General features: G+C 41.6%; 1 protein-coding gene across 4 annotated transcripts in view; it reads right to left on the minus strand.

The window, feature by feature from the left end:
- The window catches only part of LDB1 (LIM domain binding 1), a 112,659-nt gene extending 91,121 nt beyond the window's left edge, over positions 1–21,538 (minus strand). For 2 of the 4 annotated variants that reach the window (XM_075257874.1, XM_075257875.1), the window contains exon 1: positions 21,142–21,537. In XM_075257874.1, coding sequence (XP_075113975.1) covers positions 21,142–21,166 — 25 coding nt within the window. In that variant the 5' untranslated portion in view covers positions 21,167–21,537. Of the gene's footprint in view, positions 1–21,141 lie in introns of all 4 variants that reach the window. The other 2 variants (XM_075257872.1, XM_075257870.1) reach the window with 2 other exon arrangements.
- Between the last annotated feature and the right edge of the window lie 1,201 nt (positions 21,539–22,739).

Below are 22,739 nucleotides of genomic sequence, written 5' to 3' on the forward strand. Positions count from 1 at the left end.
CATGGGGTGGCAAGTAATCCGAGGGGTGACAGGATTAGGGGCCCTTACGTACCTTGTGATGCTTAGAATAGTGGTATATTTTACTGTAAGTAGCAGAGGGCCCTGCACGTGCCATAACTACCCCCCCCCCCCCCCATCATCCCATCATAAGGATTGTATAGGCCTAATGGTAGCTAGTGGGGCCACCTACCCCCCATGACAGCTGATTTGTCTCTAGAATAGGTCACAGACTGAGATGTGCATTGCAGATCAGTAGCGTCTTAGGTTGAATTAACATTAGCATTTTTGTTGCAGAAATTTCTGCAGCGCCTCCATTCATCTCAACCAGATTAGCAAAATTTCATGCACTTGCTGCCAAAACAACCCCATTCAGATGAACCGGGGCTAATTTTCAATCACATAAATTTCTGCAACAAATTTGTCGTGTGTGAATACCCCCTTACAGTTTGATTACATTGCACACAAATCTCAAACCCTGTATCATGTGTCTATTATGCTGTGCTAGTTTACTGGAAGACAAAAAAAAAAAGGACAAAAAAAACCGAGGCTACAAGAATGTATGCAGCAGCTGCTATTCCCAGGTCGCCCGGCCTCCCTCGCTCTGTACATGTGCAGATCTCGCCCTCACTTGGACCCTCGACGCCTCTCATTTTTCTATCCAGCTGACCCCAATACAAAGCTATGGGGAATAGCGCACTGGCTTGTGTTATTGACCCCCTTGACACGCAGCACGTTCCTTGCACGGATCTGTGCGGCTTTGCTATGATTCAGCATCCCTATCTGTAACACAACCTGTTTTTTTTTTTTTTCTGTGCTTTGTTCCTTTTTGCATTGCTCTGCTCCCCATTAAGCTTAAGCTGCCCCTTCCCCCACCTTCCTCCTACTTCTTTCTCCCTCTGGAAGCTGCCAGCGCTCTGCTTCCTCAAGCAGAAAGTCACATGACTTTTCTCGTGAGCCAGGCCAAAAATTTAAAGCGCAAGGAGAAAAATAAGCGAGATGGCGTGAGCCTCGGCGCTGTTTATTTGTCGCACTCGACCATCGCTTTTATCTCCTGCTGTGAATTTTATAAAGGGGATATTAGTCAAGGACGGTCACGGATAGGTGCATAAGCCTATTGCGGGGCGACAGGGCCTTCCGGACGACGAAGGGTTAAGTCCGAGTCCCAAATGCATCCCTTATTTTAGTTTTTAGGAAGGCGGTAGCGGCGGGCTGGTTTTCATCTTAACTATCTGAGCTTAGGAGTTTTTAATTAGCGGTGATACTGCCTGGATTTCCAGCTATCTATTCGATGAGATTGACTGTACCGCTGCCCATCGACGGCGAGATTGACAGGAACGTGCAGACATTTTGTTATGGGATCTGGAAAGAGATCACTGACATAGATAACTGGCTTATCACAATATAGTTACCAACATAGAAAGAATGAATACTATGCCAGTATGACAGTGATGACTGACACTAGCACAATACAGTATAGAATAAGGGTGAATTCACATACATTAGATTGGCTGCAGAAATTTCTGCCACTGTCCCATTCATTTGTATGAGACTTGCAGAAATCCTTAAGTGTGCTGCCAATACGACCCATTCAGGTGGAACTGATATTCAGCACCAAAACTAGACGAAATAAGACTAAGGGTAAAGTCACACAGGAATTTGGAACTGAACCGAAGCATGTCCTGCATCTTAAAGACAACCTGTCACCTCTCCTGACATGTCTGTTTTAATAAATACTCGTATTACTCATGAAAAAAGAATTTAATTCCGTATACTGGAAATTCATGAATAAATTGACAACTGGGTGTTACCATTCTTATTCTCAAAAGAATACAGTGTGGCACTGTCTGTACAGTTATACACTCCACCAACTGGTATTGCACAGCTGTTATTTTATCCATATATATCCAAGAAGAATAACAGAGGAACCATTATTTACTAAATTAGACATGTCAGGAGAAGTTCTCCTACTGGGGCCCCTTACCAAGTCAGGACCTGGGCCCCCAGGGATCTTCCTGTTCTATACTGGGTCTGTTTTCTAGTGAGTCTGCCCAACATGTAGGAAAGATTTCATGCAAAAGTCTCTTTTCAGCAAGTAGTCTATGAGAAATAGGATGCACTACGGCGGGTTTGAAACTACGTCTAATAGGATACACTGGATATTCTGCATACAGTACATACAGATGGTATAGACAATGTAATTGAAGTGATTACAGTATGAAGTTGCATCTAACAAAATACACTGGAGATTCTGCATACAGCACACACAGGTGGTATAGGCAAAGACACACTGGAGTTTATGCACACAGCACACCAATGGTATAAACAGTGTGAATTGAGTAGTGTAAAGACACACTGGGCACACAAACACACATAAACAAAGCAAGATAGTGAGTCAGTGGAAAGCAGAATCAAATAATGTCTGATAGGATACACAGAAGATTCTTTAACCTTCACATAAATAGAGCAAGATAGTACGAGTTATGCCAGAAGAATGTGAAGATACACTGGAGTTTGTGCACACAGCAAACACAGATAGGCAATGTGAGTCAGGAGGTTTGAAGTCTGCATGTAACCATTATGTGGATGCATTTGCTGTCCCAATAAACTCCCTCTCCCATAGATTAGGCAGAAATGATATCTTCAGCAGCAGTGGATGAAGTTCACAGGAAGCTCTGCACACAGTGGACATACATAGGCAAACAAGCTCTGGGCTGGTGCTCAAACTGGTGATCACATGACCCTGTTGCCCATGATTTAAGGGGATGTATAAATGGGATGGAACAAATCACTTTGCTAGAATATTGCTGGTGAGTTACCATTATATGTCCATTATTTGCCCTGCGGTGCTACATTAACTTGGACTTTGCAGGGGATTTGAGTTCTGTATTCTAAGGACAGGTCATTTATGTTAAAATCTTTGAGAACTCCTTTAATGCAAAATTCTGTGATTTTGAAGCAGAAGTTAAAAAAGAACCCCCATGTAATCCTATTATAGCGACAAGGCATACAATAGATATGGGCGGTATAATTTTGTCGGGTGTATAATTGTCTCTTGTGTGTTCCTGTTACACCTTCATTACTCTGCACGCAAACATTGCACTTAGAATCTAATTTTGCATTAAACCATAGCAACCAATTAGACTCTTACTTTAATATGCACAAGACAAATTACAGCTAATTACTGATTGATGTGGCTTGGAGATTTCTTTTTTCAGGTGGGAATCGGTGTAGTATAGAAGCTTTATTACTGCCAGCCACTAAATATCAATATATTTATGGGGTGTGACACCCCCAAACTCATAACGTCCACCACAGCTGTAATATTGAGCAACTTCTCAGCCACAGGTCTCAATGTCCTTGTAGAGATCTCATGTGGTCACAAGAGGGGCCCAAATTAGACCTCTACCATTAGCAAAACAACCATTAAAGAAGATCTTTCACCAATTCCAACTCTTTGCATCCTTTAATAGCCGCTCCTCCTCTGATTTTGACACATTTGGAATTTTATCTCTAGTCCCCACTGTTCCTACAGAATCAGAGGCGATAAATTCAGCATCCAATTGGCTCCCTACTGTCAGATGGGCAGTCCCCGTCTCTCTGCTCTGGTCCAGGACCACTCACTTGACAGTAGTAGCAATGGCTCAGGAATGGTGGGGGCTTTAGAAAAAAAATTCCATCTGCCCTGGAATCAATGGAGGTGTTTCTGTTGATGGATTTAAAGAGGTGGAGGTGGTGAAAGGTCCTCTTTAAAGGGGTTATTCCATCAAAGAAATAAGTTTCTTCTACCCATAGGCTGCACCTCTGCTCCATTCATTTTGGCTATCTCTGGCATCCCCATTGAAATGAATGCAGTGGGGGTGTTTACATTCTCAATGGTTGTAAAAACCAATCTCAGAATCGGTGGGGTCTAAGAGGTCGTAATTTACATGGTATAACTTCTATAATATCTATGATACTTGGTTCCAACCAAAGAAGTGATATTCATACCTTTTTTATTGGGGTATTCCAGTAAAAAAAAAGTTATACCCTACACACAGCATAGGGGAGAACTGCAAGATTGGTTGGGTTTCAGTGCTCGGAATCCCATCGGTCACAAGAATAGTGATCTACAGTCCCCCGTATGAATAGCCAGGCTCAGGTCCAGGTAGGTTTGTACTCAGCATAGAATTTAACGGAGTAGAAAGTCCAGATAGGTTTGTACTTGGCTTTCAGACGGGGCAAAATGGCTCGGAATCTGGTGCGACTCTGTGTGGAATTCACTTGGTGTCCGCGAAAATTCCGTGTGGGATTGCCGCCAGAATCTGCGCGGTTAAAAAGCCTCCCCATAGAACTCTATTGAGAGGCTTTTTAACCGCGTGGATTCTGGCGGCAATCCCGCGCAGACACGGATTCGCCCCAGATTCCTAGCCATTTTGCCCCGTGTGAAAGCTCTCTAAAAATCCCATAGAATTGGATGGAGTGGCAGCATGAATGTGGACTTGCGTTATGTGTTCAGTGTTGGAGCCCCCTTTACCTTGTAGTTATATATTAATCTGGGGATAGGTAACATAAAGGTGTTTTCTGGGACTAAAATACTGATGACCTATCCTAAAGAGAGGTCCTCAATATAGATCAGTGGCGGGTTTGACACCCACAGATTAGCAGTTTTTAACTTGGCGGAGCCCCAATTCCTCTTTACCCCATTACATTCATGGGGTTGGCAGCTCAGTCCCATCCAATTGTACGAAAACAAACCGCGGATGGATGGGAAAATATGGTAGAAAATGGAGTAGCACATGGCAGCACGCCAAGTACTATGGAGCTGGAGTCACTCCACGTTGCGCTGTACAGTCTCCTGCACCTGGCCTTTTACATGAAGCTTGACTACTATAATTTGCAACCACTCTGGAAATTACATTTTATGCATATGTGGCCTTTTTTCCAGTCGAATGTTCCAAAAAAAAATTTACGCACTCCCCAGAATCGGGGTCAAATCCTTCCCGTCTACATGACACAATAGCGGAGTGCGGAGCGGCGGCGGCATTAGACGGTGCAGTCATTAGAGGGATGCGGCTCTATACTGATCTGCTGGGTTTATTTCCCTTGCAGCGTGTTGTAACATCTGAATCACTGCTGCTTCACGTTCATCCTCCATGATTTAATGATTTTCTGCTTGTGACCTCACAACTCTGTTGCTGTGGAAATGATGCGGTTACGAGCTAGGCTTGAACTTCTCGTAGCCCCAGCGCTGCCCTTTAGTACAAGTAGTTTAGTGCCTATTTATAGTCTGTCTAAACACAGGTGGGATATTTTCATAGAGCTGTCCCCAGACAAATACGTAGTCAGGACCTTCCAGATAAATAAAGCAGCTGAGGACTGTTAGCCGAAGACGCTGTCGTACAAATCTCCCAACACATACAGCTCAAGGTTGGAGCGGCGAGCAATTCCCCGATACAATGCTGTTATAGGAATTGCCTCCTTTATATGCAGTTGGCAGAATTTCGGCGCAGGTTGAATGATTTTCTATATGTCATTATCTAGAGGATCCTTTGTTGGGTTCAGATCTTCCATGTGAATGTGACCCACTAGTAGAAGACGGTTTATCACTTTATCAGGACAGCTATTGTTAAAATAAAACCCTATTAATCTTTGTCATAGATACGGCCTCTGTGCGGGAATAACAGGATCATATTGTCAGGTGGGAGACCAAAGATGAATATTATACAGATACAATGTATTCAAGGGTTACAATCAATAGCGAAAACACATCAATAGTCATTCAACAACTCAAATCTCATAAAGTGACAAAATAATAGTATCATATAATGTCCAAATAATACAGCCATACATTGTCCAAATAATACAGCCATACATTGTCCAAATAATACAGCTATACATTGTCCAAATAATACAGCCATACATTGTCCAAATAATACAGCTATACATTGTCCAAATAATACAGCTATACATTGTCCAAATAATACAGCTATGCATTGTCCAAATAATACAGCCATACATTGTCCAAATAATACAGCTATACATTGTCCAAATAATACAGCTATACATTGTCCAAATAATACAGCTATGCATTGTCCAAATAATACAGCCATACATTGTCCAAATAATACAGCTATACATTGTCCAAATAATACAGCCATACATTGTCCAAATAATACAGCTATACATTGTCCAAATAATACAGCTATACATTGTCCAAATAATACAGCCATACATTGTCCAAATAATACAGCCATACATTGTCCAAATAATACAGCCATACATTGTCCTAATAATACAGCCATACATTGTCCAAATAATAGCCATACATTGTCCAAATAATACAGCTATACATTGTCCAAATAATACAGCCATACATTGTCCAAATAATACAGCCATACATTGTCCGAATAATACAGCTATACGTTGTCCAAATAATACATCCATACATTGTCCAAATAATACAGCTATACATTGTCCAAATAATACAGCCATACATTGTCCAAATAATACAGCCATACATTGTCCAAATAATACAGCCATACATTGTCCTAATAATACAGCCATACATTGTCCAAATAATAGCCATACATTGTCCAAATAATACAGCTATACATTGTCCAAATAATACAGCCATACATTGTCCAAATAATACAGCCATACATTGTCCGAATAATACAGCCATACATTGTCCAAATAATACAGCCATACATTGTCCGAATAATACAGCTATACGTTGTCCAAATAATACATCCATACATTGTCCAAATAATACAGCTATACATTGTCCAAATAATACAGCCATACATTGTCCAAATAATACAGCCATACATTGTCCAAATAATACAGCCATACATTGTCCTAATAATACAGCCATACATTGTCCAAATAATAGCCATACATTGTCCAAATAATACAGCTATACATTGTCCAAATAATACAGCCATACATTGTCCAAATAATACAGCCATACATTGTCCGAATAATACAGCCATACATTGTCCAAATAATACAGCCATACATTGTCCGAATAATACAGCTATACGTTGTCCAAATAATACATCCATACAGTACCCAAATAGAGGCACCTTCACACTCAAATAACAAAGCTATAGTATAACTAAATAATAAAATTAGTCAGATAATTAATACCGCCATACATTCCCCAAATAATATCACCATAGAGTGCTCAAATATTACCATCATGTAGTGGCCAAATAATACAACCCTACAGTACTTAAGTAATGGAAATGTACAGTGCCCAAATAATACCACCATCCAGTCCCCAAATAATAACATCATATAGTGCTTATGAAGTGCGTAATAGTGGCATCACATAGTGCAGATAGGAGATAGGGGGACTGCAGAGAGAAGCCAGCCCTCAATAAGACAATGACGTGCCCGGACAATGTGAAGTGCAAACAAAAGTACCTGGTATACGTGATAGCACCGGAAGAGCGGAGGAACGTCATGTGACTGCTGCTATTCGGGCCATTATGTTGATAACATGACAATACTAAATGACTAAACTATTGCTGTACTAACCTCAAAACATCTGAGTCTTGGACAACTCCTTTAATCCCATACAGTATTGTAATAATACCGCCATACTGCTAAGGATCAGAAACATATAAACCTTCCAACCCCAAGTAGATGGCGGAGAGGATGGAGACCCTGAAGCATTTGCCTCTTTGCCCTTCTTATATTTTGGTCCTGACAGCGGCTACTGTCATCTTGTATCCACATAAAACACATTAGGACATAGATTTATGAAGCGACTTTATCCTTTCGGCATCAGTCATTTATTTTCGTTTAGTCAATTGTGTTAAATTAAACCCCGAACCAATTAGTTTTGGATTATTCCTGACGTCTTCCCGTTTGATGTTTGCGTCGCTGGTAATACTTTCTACATTGACTTTCATTTTTATCATATTACATTTTGTCTGTTTACTGCTGTCAAGATGATGCACAACATCCCATCATCAACATGAATCCATACTAAAGAGCCCAGGGGAACAACCTAGATGCTCACGTCCTATAGCTAATGAGCAAAGTAAGATATGTGACTTCATGGCTCATAGATTTATCCAGTAAGTCATAGCCGAATAGCCGGACATAAATACATTGTAACGAGACGCTCATCAACGGCGACAAAAGATAATATGTAGACAAAGACATGTATCAAATTTATCTTACGTTCTAATTATTCAGGATCTCGTCATAGACGTAAAGATATGTCAGCTACTAAGGGGAAGGGGTGTACTAATCTAGGGCAACAAAGTGGTTCAAGGTAGTGAGTTGGATTATGGTGTCATCCCTGGTGGTCCAGAGGTGAAGAAGACAGGCTAATATTTCCATACCCGATGGTGTAAGGTTGCAAAGCGGTTAACAATAACATCCGTGGTGGGTTGTGATGGTGAAAAGATTAATGATATAATCTGTAGGTGAGGGAGAGGGTTGATGGTAGCATCACTGGTGGTCTATGGCATAGAAATGGTTAATAATAACAACAACATAATTGTTGGCCTGAGGCAGAGAAGGGGTTAACTATAGTATAGCTGATGGTCTAGGGCAGCAAAGGAATCAGCAAAAACATTCTTGGTGGGTGATGGCAGTGAAGAGGTTAATGATAAAATTTATGGGATAGTGAGAGGGTTGATGGTAGCATCCCGGTGGTCTAAGGCAGAGAAGCGGTTAATAATAACATGCTGGTCGCCTAGAGCAGTGAAGGGGTTAATTATAACATATGTGGGATAGTGAAATGCTTGATGGTTGCATCCCTGGTGGTCTAGGGCAGAAAATGGATTAATAATAACATGATACCTAGTGGTCTAGGGCAGAAAAAGGGTTAAACATACCATACCTGATGGTTTAGGGCAGCAAAGGGGTTAATAATAGCATCCTTGGTGGGTCGTGAGAGTAATGAAGGTTGGTGACAGCATCTCTGATGGTGCAGGGCAGAGAAAGGGATAGTAAAAACATACCTAGTGGTATAGGGCAGTGAAGGGGCTAATGATTACATCCTTGGTAGGTTGCTGAAGTTGTAAAAAGTTAATGTTAACATCTTTAGGGCAGTGAAAGGCGATGGTAATGTTCCTGGTGGTCTAGGGCAGGGAAGGGGAAAATAATAAACATGGCTGACTGGGATGCCTCTGTCCCAGCCTGTCCATTTATAACATAGCCAGCTACTACAAAGATATAACTGTATCTAATCTGTTTAATTTTCACATTATTTTTATTGTATTTTCTATTCATGATTATGGAGACGGCCATTTTGAACTTTTCCTCTGCTCTGTTAACAGCTTTTAGTAATCTGCTTTACAGCAGTCTCCTCGTCCTAGGCTTCAATAGACTTAAGTCAACTTATTGAGGTCTATGGGGGAGTTTTTTAAACATGTTCTGTGGACAGAGGGGGAGGAGATAAACCGTGACATCATCTATTGTCATCAGTAGTGATTTACTATGTGTCAGCCCTCTAATCTATAAAGGTGTTTATCTTCTATTGTAATCCTATCTGTAATGTAAATGAGGTGACTGCTGCAAAAAAAAAAAAAAATCTACAGAATTGGCAAGTGTCAGACTATTTTTAGGCTTAGTGGTCAAAGTGGAAATTGCAGAATATAGTTAAAAAAAAATATCAAAAAGTCTTTAAAAATATGTTTTACATAAAAATACGGTTTAAAAATAGGACATTTCCTAGTGTAAGAGTGCGTTTAAGTCTTCTTAGGCTTTGTACGGATCTTGAGTCTTATCTAGTAACACTTATGAACACCTTACATGTCGCCCTGTATTGTAAACTCGTCTTGATGCTCTGAAGAGATTTTCCGAGTGACTAATGTATCCGTCACGTGCCGCGGCGGTGAGGTCAACTACAAATCAGGATCTCCCAATCTCTGGGATCACCTTAAATCTCTCGGCTTATTGTTTCGCGTCTCTCGGTATTTCCTATAGACAAATAATGTCATCTGATCCTCGATATGAGATTTCCGCCAGACTTCATAGAAGCAGCCGGCGTTATACCGCAAGCGAGGTGAGCGCACACAGCAAACACGGGGTTAAAGCAAGGCGTCCATTGAAGAAACATAAGTACCAAAGAGACATGAAACCGCATTATAAGGACAATCCTGCGTTCCGGCGTTGCAGATTCACTTGCTTGATTTAGTAGCTTCTCGCTTTGACCTTGATGAGGTAAATTTTATCTTCCCACTTAATTGACGGCAACAAACCCTTAATAGCTTGTGCGGAAATATATTTCATATGTCGCTCAGCTCTTTTGACTACTACCCGGTATAAGAGCCGTCGTCACCCCAGTATGAATTAGATTATCATCTTTGTGGATTAGGACAAAGGATGTAGTGTTACCAGAAACAGCGCCACATCTGTTCGTGGCTGTGTCTGGTATTGCAGCTTATTCCTAATTTAATGGGAGTCTGTCCCTAGACCCCAGCATATCACCCCAGCCCCGCAGATAGATAGGTTAGGGTCACTTGCTTGTGAATCGCTGCCTCTGTTTCCAGGTATTGGCTTTTTTTTTTTTTTTTTGTCAATATGCAAATGAGCCTCTTTGGAGCAATGACAGCTTCCTCGATGCTACAAGGAGCTCATTTGCATAATGACAAAAATAGCGATATCTCGACAATGGAGGCAACAAATCATAAGGGTAAAACAATGTTTGATTCAGGTGACACTAGCCTATCTGCGGGGTGAGATTTTGGGGTCTCCCTTTAAATTACAAATAAGCTGCAATACCTGCATAGCCTGGACAACCCCTTTAACAATATGTTACATCTTGGATTGGTATGATTGCTGAGACCATACCAACCTTGGGACCCCAATTCCTCACCCCAAGAGCCCTGCACACATATGTCATTTTGTACTAGAAACCATCAGCAAGCAGGTAACCGCCCCGATTATTATGTGGAGTCATCATATGTAAACAAAGGCAATAGTAGAGACACAATTCTTTGGGTATGAAAGTGTTAATGACATACTCCCTAAGTGATAAAACCTAACAGATCCATCTTCAGCAGCTTGCTGATGGTTTCCATTTAACATCTTGATCTGTTTTTGACACCGAGTAAAAACAAACAAAAAATTACCCTTCTTTTATCTACCCTATTGTTCGCTTGACAACCACAGGGAATGTTTCCAGAGAATGCTATACGCCCCACAAGCCCAATGGACCTGTTTATAGGCCCAGGTTTCCTGGGTGCCTTCAATCTTTGTGATAAATGATAGAGGTAAGTCACCTACAGTCAGAAAATAAAGCAACAATAAAACCTCCTGTTATTTTGTGCTTCTAGCTTCTATACAGACTTGTATGTTTTCATGGTTATAGACTACCAACAATCTCCGAGCATAGTCTGATCCTACCACTCGCTCACCGTCCGACTGTATTACGTGAATACATCATGCCTAAGCTGCCGACAATAAACGTAAAGCCATTCATTCCTACGGCCATATTGTGTGCCGTCAGACGTGTGGTCAACTATGTCGCGCCAAAGCCCAAAGATTCTTAAAAAGTGATACGTAGGTATGTGTGCTGACAGGTGGATATAAGTATCATCTCCGCTTCTGCTGGGGCCACACGTAAGCCTTCAAACTTCATTACAACCAATACTTGTTGGCAGTATTTCAGAAAGATCGGAAAAGGAAAGGAGCTGGCATAGCTTGCAGAATTTGATAATCCCCTTAGCTCGTATAGAGATGACAGGTGGTACATCAGACTTCAGATACATGAGATCCGGTGGCGTGTCTTACATGGTTAAAAAGCATAACAGCGCTACCACACTACGTATTTATTTACATGGGTGATCAGCCAGGGCTCCTCCGCCAGTCACTTGGAACAGTGTTATACCGTCAGATGAAAAGACAGCAATACTTAGAGTGAAGAAATATGAAGATGTCGGAATTCGGGCCAACTCCACTTAGAACATTTATAACATAAGGAAACAAGTGGGATGTAGATCATGTAGAGGTCCCTACTTAGGGGAGTCAACCTGTCCTCATCACACCCCCAAAGTACCCACCAAACAGCCTCAAAGTGCCAAGTGGATTGCAGGACTGCTGTTATACAGAAGGAGACAAATCTATCTCTCTAATTCCACCTATAAAGACTCTACTAACTGGATTTCCACCAGGAGCATTGCTTACGCTCAAGAGTCAGTACATGAGATATCTCACCCAGCCAACCAAGACCCTACTCTACTGACAAAGAGAGAAAACCTCCAAAACTGCACTCACTGCAGATCAGTATCTCTGCAAGTCATGTTTGTAGGGGTCTTCCTGGACAAGAAATACATGATTTCTGTATTCCAAATACAGTGCAGCACCTGTACTATAAGGCTGTTTCCTGGCCCCTAAATGTTCCTCAGGACTCGACAATCATCTTATGTATTTGAGGAGTCCTGACGCCATGTCGGACTGGCCCATCAGAGTACCGGAGGATCTTCTTGGGGGGTCCAGGCTCTAAAAGAATGATGGGCCAGCATATGAGACCCAAATTTGAACCTCAATATGGCCTATTTTCTAGGGTTTGTTGGAGGGTGGGCACCAAGAGTCATTTTATCAGGAATCTCAATCCAACACTGGGCATGTTGGACCTCAAAATGACCAATCCTTTGTTGTAATGGCATACACTGCTCCCCTGTGAGAACACATATACACTCAGCTCAGCTCACCATACATTCATATAGGGAGGTCAGGAGGAGTAGCATATAGCCACCTTTAGACTCTTTGGGAAGTTTAGCTCAGTTGGCTACATATATCTCTCATTTACCCACCAGTTGTGAACCATGCCCCTTTTCTCAAAATCAATGGATGATCTGCTGGTTAATGGGTAACCTACATTGTAAAAGACTTGTCCTACCTACACAACCACAGTACATCATCCAATGCCCCTTCCTGTAAAGGCTACCAAAGAAGAGTGGGGGAAGGCAAGTGACAATGACTCTGACCACCATCTAGGTTTAGAGAAATGGTTGTCGTGGTTCAAGCACATTGACTACACCACTATAATACTCACTACTGTTATGGATATGGACCTGCGGAGGTATAAGATTTTTTTTATATATATAAACGAAGTTGCCCTTTAAATCCTTTTCACGGTAATGATCCTTCTATAGAGTTGCCAGGCACTGAATCAGAAAGTCTAGTTTTTCTTCTCACACACCATCGGCTCGGGAGATATATATAGACACTGGGAACTGAGCTTTCCCTTTCCTATTCAGCACACTGAGAATACTGGAAGTTAGGAAGTGAAAAGACTGCCCGTATATCTAATCTGATCTTACCAAGAGCCATGACTGTGGGAAACTGATCACTGCTGACACCATCGAAAATCTCATGGTGGACGTGCACCCAGTGGGGACAGTCACTGTCCAGGACCAGTGACATCACGAGCCATATGTTAGATGTGACTAAATGGAAACAGTCTTGAACGTTGCAGTTTTCACATTGGCCAGTAAAACACTCCGATAAAATTCTCATATACAGGTTTGGGGTTTTGTTTTCCAGTAGGAAATAGCCCAGAGAATAAGATATGAGCTTTCACTTCTGTCTGTGGGTAGTACATAAATAATCATGTATATGGAGCAAATTATACTCATGAGGGTTTTCTTTGAAGGGAGTTTCATCAGAACCCAGCATATCAACCAAGCCCTGCAGATAGATAGGTTAGGGCCTCCATTGCCAGGGCTGGTTCCCTGATCCCCATCTCTCTGATAAAATGATTTTCTCTGTGAAAATCCTTGCTGTATCCATCTCAAGATGGTCTGCAGGACACGTGACTCAGATGACTCATGTCTACAGAAGTCTATGGAGAGGGAGGAGTGAGCAGGAAGTGCAGGAAATAAGAGAAGAATGAAAGGCTTACTATGATGCTGGAGCTAAATAGGAACTTTCTATCACAACCAATTTACTTTACTAACATCCGTATAGGACAGTACTTCTCTATATATGTCCTGCAAAGTTATACGTTATAGAGCAGAGCTTCATCTACTTAGTAGCCAGCTAGTCTCTACCACTAGCTCAGAGAGAAATGCAAAGTACAGAGAGAGAAATTGTTAAAACTGTACTGCAAAGTTTGCTGGCAATGCGCATATTTTTATGGATGTATTTTTTTTTCTTTTTTAATAGGTATTCTCAATGGTATTTTAACCACATAATTTTATACAGCATTTGTGCATAGATTTTGTATATGAGGCATGTCATAAAATTTATTGCTTTTAAACAAATTCAACTGCGGTATATGAAAGTTAGTGGACTATATAACACCAGATATGTAAGCCAGGGGGACAAAACCCCACGTGGGCAGAAGTAGGGTGTGCTTTCACTTTGAGTTCTTTTTGTACAGAAATTTTGTGAGTATGTTAAAAGTTGTTGAACCTTATTTGTGGTTGTGTGGTATCACACCATGTATGTTCTCTTCTGGCGTGACAATGAGAGAGAGTCATATTTTATTCTTTTCCGTTTGCAGGCTTAAAGTTCCTGCTTACTCACTTGTCAGCTTTGCTCAATAGATTGGGACAGAATTAGCAGAGCCATCTCAAGATCTTTATATCACAGTTGGAATTTTTTCTCTAACCCCCACCATTTCCGAGCCATCATTGCTATTAGTTTCGGCACAATTATGCTTTCTGCTGTCAGATGGGTGGTCCCTGTCTGTCTGCTCCAGACTAGGACCGCCCACTTGACAACAGAGAATATAACTGTATTCTTACTCGGGAATGGTGAGGGCTAGAGAAAAAATTCCAACTATGCCAGAATCAGTGGAGAAGCGCTTATAGGATGGCAAGAGATGGAGTTGGTGATGACAGTGAAAGGTCCTCTTTAAAAGGCATACAAGTTAGGGAGGCCTAGATACATGGGTGCTAACATTATACATTATATAAACACAGAGAAAATTCTGTATACAGCTCTCTAAGGGAGGCAGCATTCCCTATCCTGTCCAGTAGACTGTAATAATCTATCACATTTCTCTGTCACTTGACTTCTATTCATTGTAATGTGAAAACTCTTATTTTTTTATCAAATCTTTCAGCCTTACATCCTTTTTTGTCACCACTTGTATACCATAATAACGTGTTAACTTAGCAACGGCGTCCAGATGCCCCGCTCTTAAGACTGCTGGCCTGGAATGATCACACTATTCTCTATGGGCCGGGCTATTCCAATACGTCTGATACCAGATGTAGTCTAATGCCCTGGTCGTCTTCCAGATGAATAATTAAAAGATAAAAAAAAGGAAGAAGAAGAAGAAGAAGCAGCAGCGTTGTTTTTGTGCCGACCGTCCTGAGAGTCAAACCGTTTGTGTTTCAGACATCAGAGATGGGCCGCCGCTTGCAGACAAAAATGCGATTTGAAACAATATGCGAGGAGATGCCTGTGACGTGAGGCTCTTTGAATGCCGAGTCCCGGTGGGATTGATTAGTGAGCGATTTTCGTGGAATTTCTACTGGATCAGCTTGTTTTGTCTTTCACACAACAACAAAAAAAAAAAGAAAAGATTTTCGGTGCTAAATTGGCAGCGGTTATTTTCTTTCCTACGCGCCCCCCTCCAGGAGGATCCACAATAAACTGGAAATGAAGTCTTTGTCTTATTGGACCTGACTTCTCCCAGCAGAAATAGGTTTAGTTATACTTTTATCTGGTTTAATAAAGTTGCAGAGTTCAGTATAAACAGCGGGCCTTTGTTTGGTAAAAAAGTAGGTGAATATCTGTAAAAAAAATACTGGAATACGGCCGCCTCACTAGCTCTGTGCAGACAGCTCCACCGTGTATAGGAGGCAAATATATAGTTGTCATTTAAAGGGATTCTGTCACCAGAACCCAACATATCAAGTCGGAGCACAGATAGATAGGTTACCTGAATCAAATGGTGTTTTGCCTTGTGAATCATTTCTTCCGTTACCGAGACATCGCCATTTCTGTCAATAATGATTCACAATGGAAAAACACCATTTGATTCAGGTGACCCTATCTATCTGTGAGCCTGGGTGGATATGTAACACATAATACAATTACATAATATAGTTTGCCCACCCTATGGCCTCCTACTCATGGTTGAGCCAGTAAGGAGGCAGTATTCTGGTAACAGACTCCTTTTAAAGTGAAACTCCCAGCACATTTCTGACTGTAGTCACATTGTACCAGGGCCGCTTATTTTTTCTCTTGGATACATTGTAGGTCCCTAACATCATAGGAAATAATAAAAATGACTGCCTATTACCAATACTTCCTTTTCTGACATCACTTCCTGCTCTGCAGCCATTGGCTGAAGTTTCACCACACACACTTCCTGTTATGCCTGCCCCCCTGCCAGCATATAAACAGGGAAGCAGGGGATTTGGAATTTGAGATTATGAGCCTCAGTAGAGACAATCTGTGTACAGCACTCCAGAATAGGTAGGCGCTATATAACCCTTAATAAAGTCGGATTGGTACAGAATTTGTCCTGTGTTTTTCCTAAACTGCTGAGATGACACTTACTATAACCGTGCCCCAGGATGTGTATAGGCACTGATTCTGCACAGTACAATTATCATCACATTCTATATGACATCTGCTCTATGAAAGGACTGCGTGAATCTGATAGATACAGCATATTCCTGTGGTTTCTTAAAGGAGTTACACACTGATAACTTATCCATAAGACAGGTCATCAATATGAGATCAGTGAGATTCCCAGGTGTCGGACCCCCACTGATCACAAATTGATGAGGAGAGATCATCAATACATAAGCCCCAGAAACACCCTTTAATATAAATGCAATCCAAGGAAGATAATACCGAAATCTCAATTTGTGGTAACCTCAGAAGTTTCTTCCTTTAGCACTATACTGGCCACCAGTTTCTCTCTACAGACAGCGCTTCTAGTTTTTTATATGGTTACAGACACATATCCTTGAAGATGACGCAGTAAACAGTATTGAAAATAGAATCTGTAAAAGCTTCCGCCAGAACTGCAGGTAAAGCAAAGGCCACTCTGCCTGGGACAATGAGAAGAGAGCTTTTTAGAGCAGGCGTCTGTGGGTCCTGTATAGAAGAGCAGACGTCGCAGTCCACTGATAGCAATGTATAGGCAGCAAATAGCTAAGTGATGTCCTTACCCGGGTCACATTACTGCCTTATAGACAGGAAGATAGATAGATAGATAGATAGATAGATAGATAGATAGATAGATAGATAGATAGATAGGAGATAGATAGATAGATAGATAGATAGATAGATAGATAGGAGATAGATAGATAGATAGATAGATAGGAGATAGATAGATAGATAGATAGATAGATAGGAGATAGATAGATAGGAGATAGATAGATAGATAGATAGATAGATAGGAGATAGTAGATAGATAGATAGATAGATAGATAGATAGATAGATAGATAGATAGATTATTCAAATACAGGTTTATAATCTATGGCAGAGAATCGACGTTGTCACCCCTTGATCAGTTTAATAACATGAATGATAAAGTGGGTGCCTCATTTCAACAAACCTATTTTTTAAAAAAGAATCCACCCCCATGATCAGTTGATCGATGTCAAACCCCAATGATCACACTTGGGCTAGCCATGCATTTCTCCTACAGCGGCCACTACAGGGCAAATATGGTATTGCATGCTGGTCCATGTAATAGTTACAGGTTAGGTCCCCCCACTATCTGTATGTGGCTCCCACCTTTGCCCAGAGAGATGGCCCTAAGGCGGCACCCTGCATTCTTTAATAATGCGCATGGCAAGGCACAGTCTTTGTGAGATAACCCATTGATCCATGAGACATTCTTTAGCGTTCGGTATATTCACAGCAAATGGTGGAATGAAGCAATTTATTTACTCTGTGTCCTATTTTAGATAAACACTTACACAAGCAATCTCAGCCAGAGGTGACAGACAGTGTTTTGGGTGTGAAGTTCACGCAGAATAATGAATCTTTTTTTTCCCATTAAAAATAACAAAAATCTTGTGTGCCGAGTCCTTAGTGTTACTACGACTTCTAACAATTTATTTATCTGACACAAAGCCAGCAAAAAAGACAACAATCCACAAATAGAGCCGCAATTTTATATGACAATATAGCTACACCATTGTCCACACTGCTCTCTGAACATGAAGGTGGGTTTCTGGTTTTGTGCAACCATTTACATGCACCCTATTAGGGTATTTTTTTTTATCTAATAGAAGGGTCCCATATACAGAATAATATGTCTCATCAGAAAGTGGCTACATCGGACCCAGCACGTCATCACATTACATGGGCAGCTCATTGGTTTTAATGGGAATTGTGTAATGCATCATTCCACCTGTGGTGGCGCTGTAGGGTTCGGAGAGATCACAACTGATCTCTAGGAGTCCCAGTAGTAAATCTTTTTGTAAAAGTGGTCAACGTGTGTAAGGTCACTATTATCTCAAAAGGGATTGTTGATGTGAATATCCCCTTTAAATGGGTGTCGTGGGCATAACAAGTTGTCCTCTATACACTTTATGGGGATCACTCCTAGACTGGTTGGGGTGTGACTGTTACGGTCACCAGAATGGGGTTCAGAAGGCCCCCTCTTTGAATGGGGTGGTGCACAGTGCTCGGCTATCTCTGGTAGTCCCATAGAATTGAATGGAGTGGCAACATGCATGCCCGACCATGACCACTGGTCTATACAAATGGGCGATTAGGCACCTCTATTCTTGAGAGCCCTAGCAGTCGGATTTATGCCAATCTAGTAGTTACCCCCCTATCCAGTGGATATGGAATAATTTCATATCACCAGAATACCCCTTTAAGTTTCGATATCTTGCACATGGAGTCAGATTTGCTTTTGGCGTCTCTTTTGTCTCTGCTATTGTACAGTATATTCAGTATATAAAAGCTACAAACTCCGTAAGAAAGCCTAGAAGTCACACCAATGCCCCAGTAAGAACACCATCCGCAAAATATAGGTTGCTGCTTAATTTCCCTGCAGCGCCACCACAGGAGCAAGGAAGCATTACAGTGCTCTGTGTACTGGCTAATAGATGATGTCCCTTCTCCAAAGGTCCCTCCAAATTCCCTAATAGTCTATTATAACATGGGTTCTCTAAACCTGACAATTTATGGACCCCTAGTCATTTAATAATACATAATAGGGGCATGTTTAAAAATCATAGGGCCACAAATTGCTGCAAGGGCAACATAGAAAGAGAGCAGAGCCAAATTTATAGCAGGTAATACAGACCTTACTAAACATGACCATTCATTTACGGAGATGGTGATGCGGTTACGGTTGTTTGCATGAAATATATATATTTATATACAGTACTAGGCACACTGCATCATATCCCAAGAGCCGGACTAACACACCCAAAAATTTACCCCTTGCTTTTATAGTATACCCAATTTGCCACTAACTTTCCATTGCACCCGAAATTTACCATAAGCTTTTCCAATACACCCCAAAGTTTGCCACTACCTTATAGTATTTGGCATTAACTTTTGAATAAACCCAAAATTCTACCACTAAGTTTTTAATACACCTTAAAATTTGCAACTTGCATTCATCAAATACATAAAAAAGTGCCCCTAACTTACTAATATGCCCCCAAATTTGCTTTTAATTGTCTAATACACTCAAAAGATTGCCACTAACTTTCTAATATATCCAAAAATTGGGCAATACCTTTTGTGTTACACCCAGAAACTAGCAACTAACTTTTGTTATTATTATTATTATTATTATCATGTATTTGATGTCTGTTGTAGCGCCACCATGACATATGTTACATGAGATGACTATTGCACAATCTATCATTCCTACATGTGATATTCCTGTAAGACGTCACAGATGTTTGTTCACCATTTTGCAGCACACAAATCCTTCTAAGTATTTATACGTATGGCCCTGTAGCCTGGACGTTCAGTACTATAGAAACAAGAACACATTACATTAAAGACTGTGAGAAATCTACTGTTATTGAGACAGACGTAACCACGATAGGTCCTATCAACATAACATTATGCAAAGTCTTCCCCAGCCAATTGTGGTATTATTATGTGGAGACCACACATCAGTTACCATCTCTTCACTCTGATCAGAAGAAACCATCCGGGGCCATACAAACACTCCATATAACCAAAAAGTTGCACTTGTTTACATGAACGCAGGAAACCTATTTGCTTACATTGATATTGCATGCAGCCATAGAGGTGATACAATGTATCCATCTGATCTCCAAAACAAACACAGCGTAACATTGTTGCTATAGAGTTTATTCCTAAGGGAGGCGGATGTATTGTGAAAGACGCAAAGTCCCCTATTTGCACCCCCATTATATGACCCGCTAATGTCTCTCCTTTAAGACGTTGCTAATGAGTCCCTGCAGATCTGAGCGCAGTGCACACCACTCCGGAAAGGTGTCCTTGCTAAACATGGCAAGAAATATGTGCACCAGTCTGCAGTAACTCCACCGCTTCCTCAGATCCAGACAGCAAAGCTACATTGACTTAAACTGAATCTCCACAATCCTTCTGCAATAACAGCCGCCTTACAATAATACCTATAGGATCACCCTTTTAGGGTTTTCACACTAAGGTGATCAACAGGCAACTCCGACAACTGGAGGACTCTGAGGTACCTTGCCTCTCCAGCACTGTAGGAGTTAACTTAGAATAGCAAAGAGAGAAATGCACAAGCATGTCATTCAAACCGAGTCCAAAATGGGTCTTTTACTAACAGCACGACTGCCAATAACCTTTAGTAACCCCTAGGGGGGCACCTGATTTGTAGGGGGGTGGATAATAACCTAGACTTGTACGGTTAAGTGCCCAGAGATGGGAAAATAAGTGGCGACCATAACCAGCCCTACGACAGTATCCATCACCGTCATTCAATTAGCATTGTCAGGGCTTCCAAAAAAACGGACCTATCACACTAAACCCCTGACCCGAGGTCAAAAGTCCAGAGGCACTTCTGATTGGCTGACATTTAGGAACTCTGGGAATTTTTATCCGTCGCCCCCACCAGGTTTAAAAAAAAAAATAAAAAAAATCAAGCAGGTACTTTTTGCAAAATTCAATGGACTCCATTGCAAGAAAATACAAAGGCCCCGACTCCTGCAGCAAAACCCGACTTCATTGATTGCAAGTTAATTAAGAAAAAAAACAGAAGAAAAAGCAGAAGAAGAAGGAGCACTTACCAGGACATGCGCAACCCACTGACATCTTCACATGCCTGGTGTGGAGACGAGCAGGTACTGGTTGCCCACCGCTAAGGCTCCTGGCATAAAATGCCCTTGTGAGAATCTCAAAGAACAAAAACAAGCCCCCCTAAAAGGCAGAAATTGGGCCTCAGAGGAAGCAGGCAGAAGGAATTTTATTCTGTCTCTGTATGTGTGCTTGTGTGTGTGTGTGTCTCCCTCTCGCTCCCTCTCTCTCTGCTGGCAGTACTGTGGTTTATTAATATGCTAATTGCAATGCTAGTGGGAGGAGAGAGAGCTTGTCAAAGTGACCTGAGTGAAAGAGAGAGGGAGAGAAAAGCAAGAGAGAGAGAGTGCGAGAGAGAAAGAGAGAGAGAGGATAGAATGGGTGCAATGAATAACAAGCATGTGACGCACACCCACATACATACATATAAAGATAGCTATATACATATATGGTAATATGGGGGGGAGGGGGCTTGCATTGACATGCTGATTGCACCCTTGATAAGTAAGACATGTTTGATTGGAGAGGACGACAGGCAGACGGGGAGAAGTGGTTGTAGGTGTCCTGCACTGAGACAAGGCGTACTGCATCACAGTGTGTTCTCCTCAGTTCCATACTGTGCTCTAACACAGGCTGACAGACACAGACAGGCAGCGCACACGTAACAGCAAAGACGAAGGGGGGGGGGGGAGAAGCAAAGCCAAGGAGAAGCAGCGCTACGCAGACATAAGAAACGTGCAAAAAAAAGAGCAAAGGAAGGCTCCGCCGCACAACACTCGATAGAGATATCTGTTTTGTAACAAGGCAGAAAATTAATGCAGAGTTTGGGTGACATCCAAGAGGTTTACAGCGGCTCTGATGGCATGTAGACTTAGTGGCATTGCCCATCGCTAATGTACGCCACATTAAAGGGTTTTAAGAGGAGCTTGGCAGCCAAAAGAGGGCCCAAGGTGCGATATGCCAAAAAAGTCCATCGAAAGAGCACTCGGGGAGGATCAACGTCAACTGCTTCTTGTTGTCTTCTGATGGCAAGGGTGGTTGACGTCTGTCATCGTCAGGGGTGACCAATTTGTTTATCTCTCTGGTTGTAGGGTTGGAAAGGTCGTCTGGTGCTTTGCAGCAAAGTCACTTGCTGCTTGGCGTGAAAGATGGATATCTCCCCATCTACGAACTAAAAATTCTCGAATTGTGGTGTTCCCAAAGTAGGTTTACAAGACAAATCGAGAATGCATGGAGTTGAAGAAAGGACAATAATGGGTAAATGGCTCTAGATGTCATAAATCTAGGTCATGATCTTCATGTTGGATGGGTATAGACTTCCCCTAGTGGCACTTTTAAGCTTTCCACACAATTACGATTGATCATTCACCCAAAAAATACCTCTCCGACTTCACCATAAACTTGTACACTTCGCTAGATATACCGGGGGAAGGGGAATAATCTTGTGTCCAGTCCCTCTTTCTATCGCTTCTGCCATGATGAGGATGGTGATTACAATGAGCTCATCTGTGGTGGGTCCAGCCAACTTGTCTCTCAATTGTATGGCCAGCTTAATGTGTACGGCCACAGTAATGGTGGCTTAAGTCTGAAT

Source organism: Leptodactylus fuscus, chromosome 10 (genome assembly GCF_031893055.1).
Source record: "Leptodactylus fuscus isolate aLepFus1 chromosome 10, aLepFus1.hap2, whole genome shotgun sequence".
Classification (NCBI taxonomy): domain Eukaryota; kingdom Metazoa; phylum Chordata; class Amphibia; order Anura; family Leptodactylidae; genus Leptodactylus; species Leptodactylus fuscus.